The sequence below is a fragment of the Athene cunicularia genome (assembly GCF_003259725.1).
Source record: "Athene cunicularia isolate RWA chromosome 12 unlocalized genomic scaffold, athCun1 chr12_part1, whole genome shotgun sequence".
NCBI lineage: Eukaryota > Metazoa > Chordata > Aves > Strigiformes > Strigidae > Athene > Athene cunicularia.
This window is the reverse complement of record NW_020799116.1, coordinates 2,317,685-2,331,957: the sequence shown is the minus strand read 5'-3', so window position 1 is coordinate 2,331,957 and position 14,273 is coordinate 2,317,685. Positions and strand designations below refer to the sequence as shown.

Here is a 14,273-nt window from a genome sequence, read left to right as displayed (position 1 = left end):
TGGCACAAGGAGCTCTGTGATGCAGACAGCCTGACAGGAACTGGATTGAGAACGAGGAGACTCATTTCACTCTGTCTGCTCAACTGTCAGGGAAAGTTAAAACAACCCATCACCATCACTGTCACCCTATGTCAACCAAGCCGTATTCTCATGGGAGAGCATCCGTTGCTTGTAAGTGGAGCCAGTGACATCTCTAGGTCTTGGCTGAAATCTTCCATATGAACAGACTTAGCTAAGTGTATGGTCTCACCAGGACACTGTTCTCTTGCCTGGAGGCTGAAAATTACAACAATGAATCTCTAAGATGCATAGCATTTTAGACAGGAATTTTTTCACAGTTGAGACTTAAAAAAACAGTCAAGGCTGCAATTCCACTAAGCTTTTATAAAACAGGATGAGAAAAAAAAATTCTTTTGATATCTGCTGCCTTGTATATTCAGGAAATTCAGAAGCAATGCTCAAAAAAACCCTACTGTGTCTGGTTTAGAATGTTTCAGATGTCTCTGAAATGGCTCATTACGACCCAGGTCAGAGTAGGACACTTGATGCCCTCTTGAAGTTCGCTTGCCAGGGATGGGAATGCTGGGCTGGCCTCGCCAGTTGAAATTCCCTTCAGAGACAAATATTTGAGCCCCTTAATTCTTCCTCCAGGGAAGCAGGGTCTGGCAGTGCTATCTGCTTGTTTACACTGCTGGTGTTAACTGCTTCCTCTCAACTTGCCTCTGCATTCTATCTCCTCTACAGTTCAAGTTAAACGAAACGTTGAACAGACGGCCCTAGTCATAACATTCGGGCACTTACCTTCACTAGTGACTAATCCCTCCTGGAATCCTTTCCGGCTGGAAGTCGGAATAACCCAAGCATCACGCAACTTTGAGAGGCCAGTCCTGGTGGCTGTTGGACAACTCACTGCAGCCCAAGACCCTGCCCTCGTATCTCAGCTACTAGGAATTCATCCTTGTGATATGCTGAGCAGGTTTCTTTTCGGCGACCCCATTGCCATATGAGATCAGACCTCTAAGAAGCCACTGAAGCCTCTTGAATTATTAATGTTGCGACTTAATGAGGGGTGTGTGTGTATGCGGGGGATCCTCCTTTGTTTATCAAAAGCTTTGGCATGAACGTAGGTCCTTGGAACAGGTTCACACACATTTCACACAGAGCTCTGTCCCCATTCTGGTTTGGTGTCTGTGGGCAGGTGGTTCCCCTCTGCCATAACTGTTGCTCAGGGAGTCCCTGTAGATGCAGAAAGGCAGCAGAGGTCTTCAGTGCCAGTGCAGAGGAAAAGGCCTTCCATGGCCTCAACACTGGCTTCTCTCTGAACAACCTGGTGGCTTTTCAGGCAGAACTGCATCCCATCATGACACATCTTCATCTGGCATTCACAGAGTGTGTTTAGAAGAGTGATTAAAAGTCTTTTAGCTACAAAGGGAGTCCACTTATCTTTGACAAAAGGCACTGCTGGGGACTTGTGTCCCTAAAGAGGTCACCACAGGATACAAAACGGAGAACGAACAGGTCTTCTGTGCGAGGCACACTTCACATGTTGCCATAGAAACCAGTTACTTAATTCAGGCATACACAATTCTTCCATCCCCAAGTGAATTCCAGTAATGGGTTTATTATATCACACTTCATTGGTGTCATCTGTCACACAGACACTCACATAAATGAACCAGCCTTTGATTCAAAACTCCCTTCCACTAGCTAGACCCAATAGGCTGAGGGTCTGGTGGTTGTAAGCAGGTCAGTGTTCTGCCCCATTTTGCATGCTAATGTCTTCCATTCATGCAAACATCATCTTCGATGGAGGAGAACATTTGTTTTCATTTCCCAGTTTTACAGTTTATTTAAAATGTGCTCTTAATCTCTCAGATCCTTGAGTGCACGTGCTGTCAGGATGCAGGTTGAAACATTCCGGTCCCTGTTTCCCCCATATGATGTTTGAACTGTAAGTCACACTAATGTCTGATGCAACATTGTGGTGATTTCTCTTTTTGTTTGGGCCAGAGTTTTGATTTACATGAGGTGAACTGAAGGCTCATTTTAAGCTCCATGAGTATACAGTACATTGTTTTCAAATTAGAACAACAGAAGGATGGGCAAGTAGGTAAAAAAGATCTCAGATGATGCATAAGACTCCATGCAAGCATTGCATGTACAGTAGATGAACAGAGTTTAAAAAGGTGGCGTTGGCATTAGTTCGTGATGGTATGTTGGAGGTTGGCACACTGAGGCTGATGAGCACAGCAACAACTATTATCCTTTAAGAATAGTTAATAATGTTCTCCCTTAAGCACAAGATAAGGATTAGAAGCACTTGTTTCCCATTTAATATATAATTTCTTATAGTGATAGAAGTCAACAGGCACAGGGTACTTAATAGGCTAATCAGGACTTAAGGTATGCTAGTGGAGAACTTTCCCTGCAAAGCGTTTATAAGCACAGAAAGTTAGGTGTTGATTTTGTGGTACTTCACAGGAAGCAAATGATGTGTAGGCAATTGGCAGTGAATAAATTGTTCTGCCTCCTAGACTGCAAATCATCAACAGAGCAAGTTTATGGCTAGAGAATTAAGGTGGAGGGACCTAGGATCTCAGAGAGATTCTAGCTGCAGAAGTACTCTGGATCTGAACAGGAGTAAGGGGTTTAGTAAATGCTGGAGCAAAAGAAAACTGCAAAAGATACATTAGAAAGTAATCTTGGATTTCTACAGGACTTGATCCCCAATGCATGACACCTGCTGTATCAGCTCTAACTTATGTGAGAGAGAATGGAGATGTGTGACCCTGCCAGAGGTGAAAGATAAGGGATAACCTATGAGAGACAAGGGATACACTTTAACTTTGTGATACATCTGTGACATTGTCGCATCACTCACCCAATGTCTTTTGTTTCCATTCTGGTCTCCTAAGAGTTCATCTTCTGCCAAGTTTCCCATCGTGTTCCCAGGAAAAGTCTCTTTCAGTGGTCTTGGAGGATCACCAGAATGTGCTGACTCAGCGAGACGCATCTCACTTTATAGATGTATGTTACTGTGGCTCTACCACCTTCTCCTTTCACACCCACATTCTCAGTTCTGGAAGCCAGTTGACCTGAAACCTTGTTTTATGATGTGTCCCACATGGGTTTTAAACCTAAGTGTTCTTAGTAAGCCATCTCTTCTTTCGATTCCTTTAGTGCCCTCTTAAAAAGGAATTTGCGTCTTTTCTCCAAGTGAATAGGAAAACCCCAAGAAAAACTATAGTCACTCAGTGGAAACTACTTCAGCCCCCTCAGCAAAGAAAACTGGTATTTATCTCAGAGCATTAATTATAATTTAATTTGTAATGGTTTTGATCATTTCAGAAACGACAGCTTGTGATGTGAGCTCCTCAGCAATCCAAGGCTCAGCCAAAATCAGTAATTGGATGGGTCAGAGGGGAGGTGAAAAAGCAGCCGAGAACACTGAAGAAAGTAGTGGGGATTCAGTCAGCTTCCTTCCACGTCAGTTGTGAGTCAGTGCTTGAGGAGATGCCCCAGTGACATTGTGACATCTTTAAAATAAGGTGTAAAATTGCAGTTCTGAGGTGTGTGGGCAAAGCTCCTGTGGGACTTGTAGTAAGAGTAGCAGTGTGACTCAAGCAAATCTATCAGGTATCACTTTAAATAACTACACTCTGCCTTCCTCTATTTTCATTCACAAAAGAATCTGCTGTGTCGTATTGCTGACCTGAAAAGCCTGATGCTTTTGCACCCTTGCCATAGTGGCATTTCATGGGTTGATTAAGAGGTCTCTAAAGTCTGTCCAGAACTTCAGAATCCCGCAGTTAATGTGCTGTGAAGCAGTGTTTGTCTGGCTCTCTGTTAGGTTGCTGTGTGCTGCTTTAAAGCTTCAGCTCTCTGTCCTGTGGAGGAAGTGACCTCTGTACGTATTCAATTCATGTAACGGTTCATGGAAGTATTTGGGACCTGCAAGGGTGTGACCTGTAAATATGTGACTGTTCTTACTATTACTATTGTTTTCTAACATCTCCTACCACGGCATAGATTGATTAAGCATACACATATTCATTTCAGCGTAGTTGCTGCCCAAGTTGACAGAATCATTTTGACACTTGTAATCACAAAGGCTTGTGTTGGTTGAATGTTTTATTATTTGATTTTCTGCCATCCACTTCTCAGATTTGTTGTAGCAGCAACATATGGTCTTAATGATATTCCCCAAGGTTAAGTAAGCACAAAAGCCAACATAGTGCAGGGCAGCAGAGGATACTGTACTAAAGAAGGCAGAGTTGTTTTGCATTTAAGGCCAAGGCATTTCCCTCACACCCTGTGTTCTGTTCCTTACTCAGCCAGGATTGTCCTGTTTTACCATGGAACACTTCACCTTTCTGTGCTGCTCTTTCCCCATCCGTGGAATGGCAACAGGACCCTTTATTTATATTTGTGCTGAAGATCATTAAATGGATCTTGCAAAGTACTTCCAGATTTTTGATTGGAAAGCGCACAAGAGTGGAAAATTATATTAATTGCCTGGATTCCGTATTGACGTGGCAAATTATAATCTCTCTAAGAAGACATTTGGATGTATTTGTCTTAAACGTATCGTGATAACTGACCAGCAGAATTATTACTCCAGGAACAAGACAGTTTAGTAGTCAGATGATCTGCTCCAGATGTCTAATACGCAGAGATGTTTCCCAGACTCCTGCACAAAGATGAATTCAGTCTCTCCTTACTACCGTTTCCCTGTCTCGGGTACAGTCCACTAGTTTCTTTCTTCTCAAGTGCATTTTGAAGTGCACTGCTGAAACCACTGTGTTTTTAAAGCCTATCTGGACCATTCACCTCACACCTGAGCTTAATTTGCAGCAAAGTATTCCTGCTAAACCTGCATGATCACTTCCAGACAGGAAAACCAAGAGGATTGTGATTTCTCTAAGGAAAAGAAGAAAGTGAAAGGACTCCAGCCTCTGTTGTGACTATAGGAATGTCTTATAATCTCCCTTTGTGCCTTTATGTCTCCTCTATAAAATGATATCCGTGATATTTACTTTCTTTCCCATCTAAACTGTTTCAAGATTGATGAATGGAAAGGGTTGTAACTAAACTATCTGATCACTAAGCAGTCATTAATGTTTTTGTCAGGGGGATTTATCAGACCATCCATACCAAGGGAGAGCCTTTTCTCACTGTTGATGGTGAAACCTGGCTGCTCGCTTCCACTTCCTGATTCTAAAGGGTTTCATTTCTGGAGCCTGTGGCTAGATACAATCCGAGCAGTCACACCCAGCAAGAAAAGTTACATATAACTTAGGGGAGAGATGTATTTAAAAGTCATCCAATCATCTAGGATTTTTTATATGGAGAAAAAAAAAAAAAACAACCAACATGCAGTTCATGTCATCATAAAGTAGGAAAACAGTTTGGATAAATCAGACTCCACAAATGTGTATTTCCTTATGTCTGTTTTGTTGGAATTCTAGTTATTGGCGTCTGCAATGTGAAATTAGGCAATGTTAATCCTACCCTGTGCAACTCTCATAAAATAAATTTAAAGCATTTCCATTCATTTTCATTGATAATTTCTCTTCGTCTTCCCCTTTATTTTTTTAATGCCAAGCCTTTGGGGATGGGCTGTCTTTCTTAATTCATATGCACAATATCTCTTTGAGCACATACTCTATTATTTTCAGCTAGTCTTCAGCTGTGTGATACTAAACTTAGTCCAAACCTCAGTTATTGCTTACCTCTCCTCTGGTGCAGGGCACTGCATCTGAATACCTGGAAGTGCACATGGAGCCCTCCTCAATGAGATCATCCTGGAGCCCAAAGGTCGCTGTACAGTTGACAGAGAAATATTTGTAGGGCCTCCAGGTCTGCCCATAGTCCTGGGATCTTTCCAACACCATCGCAGCAGGGCGAGGTGACTTGAACACAGCGATGACATGGGTCAGGTAGAATTCTGTTTCGAAGTCCAGTCTGATTTCTTCCCTGTGTACCCCTTGGGCAGACTGCCACCAGGAGATGGGGTTTGCAAAGAAATCATCTGTCATGTCGCCAGGGAGATGGGAGTTATCAGGCTGGTTGGCATTGCATTTGGTGCAGCGAGGCTGCCCACAGCCATGGGAGCCCTGATGGAGGAGATTCTGGTCTGGGTAGAAGCAGTACAGTTCTGTACTGTTCTGGCCACACGTGGTGAGAGTGACCGGTATCCTCCCTGTTGCAAGGTTTCCCACCGGAGGGTTGCAGGAACGGCCGTTACAGCGAAAGGCTCGTAGCCTCACGGGGTCTGAAAGACAGGCGAAAGAAACACAACTCAGCAGAGTTTCTCAAATACTTCTCGGGCTGTAACACAGGTGACCATGCAAATGCTTGGAGTCCCCATCTGGGGATTGACATCCAAAAGGATCCCTTCTAAGGACACCTACTTTGTCTTTTCACACAAAGTTTGGAGGGAGTTGCTCAATAAATCTAGTCCTTGGTTTTGGTGCCTAACTTGAACCTGAGGTCTTTAGAAAACCCATGCTTATGGCACTTAACTTTGATGTCTGTTGAAAATGCAGTTGCGTTGGTCTATTGAATTTTGTGTTTAACCACAGAAAAGCTGTTTTTTAACTTTAGCTCCAGTAAAGCTCTGTATCTGAGGCCTGATTCTAGTCAATGCATTTATTTTCATTGTTATCAGAAAGCAAAGTCAAGCTATTATACAGCATAGATGCATTAAGAAAAGAGATGATTCCTGCCCAAGAAATTACAGACACTAATTACACATACAAACACATAAAGAAAGCATGTTTTTCTATAGTTTTATAGTTACGCATTACTGGCGTAATTTTGAGGAGTGTTGAGTTTCTACTGTTCCTATTGAGACCAGCTGGAATTGTTAATACTTAGCAGAGCTGAAAATCAAGTCTCTCTTTTGTTTAAATACCTTGATATGGAAGTAGATGACTATATTCTGTTTGGCAAGTTTGCAAATACTGGCAAAAATTTGGTATCTTCAATGTATATATCTACTTATTTCTAAATTAAGTAAAGGTAGGGGTAACTACAAAGTCATCAGTAGTGTCTTGTGTCACTGGAAGTAAAGGTCAGTCCCAAAACCTTATTAACATACTGGAGAAAGCTACTTTTCTAATGACATACAATGTCCTCTTTTCAACTTAACAGTCTAGAAGGAGTTAAAGACTGGCCTTGCAAGGTCATAAATCTAATCCAAGAGGTCACGTCAGATGACTCGATGTAAGTCCTACAGGAAATGGCCCTTCCAATGAAACATAGGGTGACCATAAACCCTGGGTAATCTAGGAGCAGTTCAAAGGTCAGCTATTAGTTCAACATTCTAGGTCAAATTTTAAAATCTCTACTTGGTTTATATTCAGCCTTCCCTCGGGCAAAATCAGTTTTAAAATCAAGTTAGGTCAAAGAAAAGACTTTCTGATTCAGACATAAAAATACCGAAGTCATAAATGTAGTTGGGTGAAACCAATGTCCCTCTTTCCTAAAGGAATATTTAAGGTGAAAATATGTGTCCAGCCTGCACACTTTTGCCTCTGAGTTGCTTCTGTCCTTAATTCCTTAGTCGCATTTCTGCACAAGCCAGAAGAGAATGGTCAGAGATGGACATTGTTTTGGAAAACATCTCATGCATTTTTCTTCCCAGGATTAGGAGGCAAACTAAAGTTGCTGTATGTCCACCGAATCCCACTGACCGATGGTGTGTGCCTTTTTAGCTTACATACAGCATAGGGGAGTCTTAAACTTCAGAGAGCGAGGGAATAGATCACCCAAAACTGATCTTGACTACTCTTAGACACAGGTGGATGCCACCTTCAAAGGAACTTGGACTTAATGTGTGTTTGCCTAACAGACGTTTTAAGCAGCAGCCTCAGGGAAAGAGGGAATGTCTGGAGACACAGTGGGTTTCCTCCTGGTGGAGGTTGTCTTTCACCAGTGGCTGGAAGGGGCTGTCCAAGATTTCTTTTCAGTATCCCAGTGAAGTCCTAGGAGACTGGCAGAGCTTAGAGAGCAGCAAGTCCCTGAATTACGTGTGCACCTAAACAGTCCTTGGCTCAAAGGAATGAAAGCTGCCCCTCCTCAGCCCCACCACCGCTCCATGTGCCAGCACAGGGATGGATTTTCATGAGAGAGGAGGAGTTGCTGAAGTCAGCTGGAGAAGAAAGTAGGGAAGATGGGGATGTTTGGCTCTATCGGGTCTGTTCTTTGCTCCTCAACTTCAACTGAGCAGGTGAGCACTACTGGAGATCCTCCACTAAGCCCTCACACCATCCTCACTGCTTGATGACCATCTCAATGTATTTTCTTTTTGATTATGAACTTCTTATTCCATCTGAGCTTAATACAGTTACAGGGGAACACCGGGAGCTTCAGGGATTTTATCTGGGAGGTTCCTTGCAATTTCTGAGTCTTTTTGTCCTGAGAAAGGACTCAGGTTTCCACTAAAGTTGTTTAGAGCTTCCTCTTTTTTGCAGAGCATCTGAAATGCCAATTTTTTATCTGCTCTGAAGGTTGAATTTCACCGACTCATGAAGAATTCTTGAAATAAAGATAAATCTATCCTTGCAGGTCAGCAAAAATATAATGAGCTAGAACTGCATGCTTCAAGAACATCTTTGCAAGTGGAATTTAAGTTCATGCTCATGCCCAAGCTGTTTGGTAAAAACTACTGGAAATAAGGAAAGCCCTGTTTTTAAATTGGATATTGACTGATTTTGCTCAGTGCTGCAGGAAGATCTTGTTGCCTCCAGAGAATTTAAGTGGGACTGGTCTTACAACTGAGCTTTGAACAAGCATTAGGTGTGACTAAGAGTCAAGTTTGATTAAGAACAGGTTCATGTTACAAATGCTATTGGATTATGGATAAATATACGATGTAATTAAAAGAAAGTCCATCTCTATTGATGCATCACACCACTAAAGCTTTCATAGAGGAAATGGGATGCTGGAGTTCTAAATTTAAGGAGTTACGTAGGATAGATGCAGACTCCAAGAAAGTAAAAAAGGAAACATTTTTTTTTGAAGGGAATGACTGCTTTTTGCACTTCCCATAAATGGGCTATTAGTCTTGTATTGAGTTTTTCAGCTGTTTTTATCTGAACCTGGAAAAGGAAGAAAACCACGGTTGTTCTCCTGAACGACAGTCACAAGAAGGTTTATCTGCTCTGCCTGCTAATGCAGCAACATCAATAAACAGTTCCTGTCTGAACTGCTGTGTCATTAGGAAAATGGGAGAAGAACAAAGTGCAAATTAGCAGAAGGGAGTTCGAGAGAAGGAGAAAGGTTGGGAAACAAAATCTGCAGTCGATTAAAAGCTTTGGTATTTAAAGAAATCAATTGGCAGAACACTGCTTGGCCACAAGGCTAGAACAGCCTGTCCATCACTCACTGATTCTGTGGAAACAACATGAAATGTTGAATCTGGACAGCGAGGGGGGCCCACTGCAGAAGAGAAACAGCAGCCAGGCGAACATACAACTTACCCCAACTGCCAGGAGGACTAATTGAATAATTCATAAAGAACTAAGCAGTTGGATTGCGCATGGGCACTGCATGTTATTGAAGTTGATTAGCTTTTGCTCCATGGAGGATGGCTCGGCTCCGTAAATGGTATGATTAATTTATTTTTTTGTTTTCTGGTCCCTCAGAGCTGTGCCACAAAGTGGCGGGTCAGTGGCACATGCCTGACACGTGTTATAACAGCGGCGTTATCCCATGATTAGGGAATCATACAGTTCAAGGGAGGTCATACTATTGATATTCCTGGGGCACCATTTCAAACAGATCTCTTACTTCAGAGCCTTGTAATGCAACAGAACACTGTAGACATTTACTAAAATCAGGTTCCTTTTTTTTTTAGTTTTTTTTTAGGGTTTTTTTTCACCCTCCACTGGATACCTGACAGAAGAAAGGTCATATGGCAACTCAGTCAAAGCCTGCTGATGTGACTGGAAAGATGCCTAATATTTTTGGAGTGATTTGAATTGAATTTTTATTTCTTTTCCACATGCAAATTCATGATCTTGTGTGTTCAAGTCTCCTACAGTGAGACAGGAGAGCGAATTTCACAGTTTGAGCAACACATAAACACTAAAAGCTTTGGGCATCTTCTGCTGGTTTTGGTGGAGCAGATCCAGCATCTATGTCCAACCTGGATTTCACTTCTTCCATATCTGTTTAACTTTTTTCTTAATAACCAAAAACTTTAAAATGTTCTTTTAGAGCTAAGCACCTGGGGGACATGAGTTGCTCGAGTTTTTATTAATCACACCTAGAACTTTACCCCTTAATGCTGGTTGCAGCAGCAGTGCTCTACAACCCTTTGGTGTCTCTGGGGACAACATCCAATAAGTTGGGCAAGTCTTCATCCATTTATGAGTAGCCTGATGTATTTCTGCATTAAAATAGCCCTCACAACTGGAGCTAATGAGCCAGCCTTCATAAACACCCCAAAGGTGAAGTTCTGAATGTGCTACAAACCGAGCTGCCTCCATGACTTGAGGCACGAACAAAAGAAGAATAAAATCCCAGATCTGGGCCATTTTCCGTTGTGGCCAGTCGCCGTCTGCCTGCCCACATCCCTCCTGGAACAAGACTGGGCTCCAACACCTACAGGTGATCTGCAGACGAACTGAATAACCCCAGACCAGAGGAAACCAAACCCTGTTGATGATCTCGTCCTGCAAATTGATTTTTAAGCTTGGTGCTAGAAAATGGCCATTTTTGGCCACACCACGCCCCCTTTTGGAGGGCGGCCATGGCCATCGGGAGGAGAGCTGGCCCAGACACTGCTCCCCTGCGGAGCCCTGGGCTGGCCTGGGCTGGCCAGCATGGAAGCAACAGCCCAAGTTGTTATCTGTCCCCTTAACTGTCCCAATATGCACGAGTTTTGAGACCACTGCAAGTTTACTTGAGGGGAATAATGCCCTCCACCTGCATAAGACTAGGGGAAGGATCACCCAAGTGTCACATCTCATAATATAAAACCTAGGGGACTCCTCCAGCCAAACCACTAAGGTGGGATTTTTTTATTTTTCCCTTGGCATTATATTTAAAGATCTAAGGAGCCAATCTTGACAACCCAGACTGTCTTCTCTGCACAGATGGCAGGAGGCAAATACTGTACTCCCCACAAATATTGTACTCCATGTACTCCCCACACAACTGCCCCATCAATTTGTTTCACTTCTTACCAGAAGGGACGTAGGCTAGTAAAGTATGTCAAAACCAAACTCCCTGTACACATCTCTTGCTCAGAAAAAGGCTGAGACTTCTAAATCAGTTTACACAGACTGGCTAAACACTGTCTGAACTAACCTTAGGCTGAGCAGTACTGACCTTGTAACAGGACCTGTAAAGATTCAAGGTTAATTCAGGATTTTTATACTGCTTCTAAAAAAAAAAACCAACCAAAAAACCCCCAAAACCACAGGTAACCCTTATGCTTTCACAGGCTTATGATTTGTGCAACCTTTTGACCAAGCAGCGTATATTTATTTGAAGTGACATTGAATCCTTGGCATCATCACCTTCACTATCCAATTATTTTGCTGTTATTCAGTGTCCTACACCATTATTCGGAGTGTGTTTAGCTCCATACAGAACACGCTGCCTCCCCTCAAATTCACTTTCCAAGCAGTCGGCTGTGGGCTGCATTTCCTTGAAGATTCATTTTCACTTTGTGAATTGGATGCAGGGCAAATCTAAGCTGGTTTATAACAGGCTGCTTTCCACAACAGCATCAGCAACTTTATAAAATGTCTCTGTAACCTTCCTGTGCTATGTATCAATATACGTACCCCGTAGGGAGAGTCCTAGGCTGGGAAACTAGTGAATACCCAAAATAGGATCCTAAGAGGACTAAGGTACCATGTCCTCCCTCCACTCATTCCCTGGAATGTTGTGATAACCAGCCTTTTTCCCTGAAGTGTCACTGGATCATATGATAGAATTGTAAATTCATGAGCTGCTTTCACTTTTTAAGAAAATAATTTAGAAAATTTAAGAAAAAAAAAATCCATTACGGAAATCTGATGTCTATGATCTAGCTGGGGAATAATCTGAGCTGAAGCCGCCTGATCTGCCTTTGACTTTACTGGAGCTTGCAGGGTGGCTGAACACTTGAATCGCTTTTAAATCGCTGCATGTAGAGTGTTGTTCCTGTTCCTAATACTCTGAGCACACAGGTGAAATTTAAACCACTGGTATGCCTTCCTGTACAGAAAGAGACACCCGAAGCCAATATCTCAAAGGAAAAGTCATCAGGGATGTCTTGTTTTATCAATATTTTTATTTTTCTGACCTGAGCTGCATAATTCATCCCTTTTAACCTTAAAGATGTATTAAACCACAGCAAGGAGAAAATAATCTAATGCTTTGCTTCCTTTCCCTTAAGAAATTTGTCTCCCTCATAATCCAGGTATTTTTAGGACCCCATGTAAATACCATTACAGCTGTATCATTCCTATATATGTTTATTTATACACCCACATATACACACACACAACTAATCAACTGCTCTTTCTGTCCTAATCCATTTTCTCTCTAATGCTAATTTAATCTTGCCTGCTGCATGTTAACTATTAAATCAGGGAACACACTGAGTGAATGGACTGCCTTGGATACATAATAATTCCTAAACAGCATCCCTGACTTTTAATGATGCAAAATGAAGTTAACAGAGAATAACTCAAATTTCTACAGTGATGCTGTCCAAGGAGACTGTTATTTCCCTCTTGTCCTGCCTAGGAAGGCAGTGTTTCATCCTCAAAACAAATATCCAGCATATCTCAATCCATCTACCTCTTTCTTCCTCTCTTTTCTTTCATTCGGAAAAATAATACACTTTTTTCTTTTACGGATGTATGAAACTGTACATGCTGTTATAAGTCTTTGGGAGGAGGCTGAGCTATAAGGCTGTGTGTTGCAGAGAATAAGAAGCATTTGTATATATTGACTAACCCAGATTCCTTATAAAAAATCCAATCTAAATGATGTTGTTATACTTTCTTTTTTTTTTTTTTTAAACACAGACCTGATTTTTATCCCCTTTCCCCTTGCTAAACTTAGGATAAATTGTTTCATGAATGGCAATATTGATTTATTTTGCTTACCTGCTTCCCCATGGCCAGAAATAAAATATTCCAAGAGCACAATCAGCATGATGCCTTTATGCTGCATGGCTGTCAGTAAAATATCTGTCCTCAATGAAGCAAAAAAGAGCTGCAGTAATCTACAGGTTTGGTGCTTGCATGGCTTTTCTGTATTTTCTTTCTTTCTTTCTGCTCACCTTCCTCTCAGTGTAGGGGTCAAGGCTGCTGTCTCATTCTTCTTGTTCTCGTTTGGGTCCAGAGGTGGTTTGTGGTTTGTTTTGGTTTTTTTTTTTTTTTTTTTTTCAGGGCTCAGATGCCTTCTGGGTGTCACCCGTACATTGCTTCCAATAAATAAATAAATAACAAGGATTTTCTGTGTCTTTACCCCTCTCCATGCAGCGGCCCAGGCACATTCACATCCCTGATGCAGCCCCTCGAATGCACCATCCAGGACTGATGCGACGCCGAGAGCTCTGATCCGGCCGGTCCTTTGCGGTCCTTTGGATGCTATTTCGAAACTTTCATTTCTGCTCCTCGCTTTTGGTGGAGCTTCGTGGAGCTTTGGGGAAGCTTTGCCTGGCTTCCCCCTGACAACCTTCCCTGCCCCCCCTCGCACCTCCCCGCAGCCTTCTGCTACCCGGGGGAGAGATGGGGTCCGGGCAGCGGGCACCCTGCTTTGTTAGGGCTACCCCAGTACCTGCTTTCCCTTTGCTCCCTGCAGCAGAGGGTCATAAGAAGAACAGAGTTGGCTTTTCTCCCTGAGAGATGATGAGAAGCAAGTGCTTCCTTGGCTCTTCTCTCTTTGGATTTTTGGTTTGGGTTATTTTATTTTATTTCCCTCCTCCTCCCTCCGCTGTCACGGAAGCCACTTTCTCCCCCACCTCCAAGGGCTTTGCTTCACACAGCGAGAGCCTAAGGGGGGGATAAGAGTGAAAAACAAACCCAACGCCAGCTCGCCGGTGCCGGTGCCCGGGCGATCCTTTGCCGTCTCCGCTGCTGGACCGCGGCTTCTGGGCGCGATGCGGGGGATCCTCCTTTGTTTATCAAAAGCTTTGGCATGAACGTAGGTCCTTGGAACAGGTTCACACACATTTCACACAGAGCTCTGTCCCCATTCTGGTTTGGTGTCTGTGGGCAGGTGGTTCCCCTCTGCCATAACTGTTGCTCAGGGAGTCCCTG

General features: G+C 42.8%; 1 protein-coding gene across 1 annotated transcript in view; it reads right to left on the bottom strand.

The window, feature by feature from the left end:
- LOC113484819 (netrin-4-like) overlaps positions 1-13,359 on the bottom strand; it is a 51,147-nt gene extending 37,788 nt beyond the window's left edge. The window contains exons 1-2 of the mRNA XM_026857458.1: positions 13,116-13,359; positions 5,733-6,274 (exon numbers count right to left, since the gene is read on the bottom strand). Of these exons, the coding sequence (XP_026713259.1) occupies positions 5,733-6,274; positions 13,116-13,182 (609 nt within the window). The 5' untranslated portion in view covers positions 13,183-13,359. The remainder of the gene's footprint in view (positions 1-5,732; positions 6,275-13,115) is intronic.
- Positions 13,360-14,273: the final 914 nt, after the last annotated feature.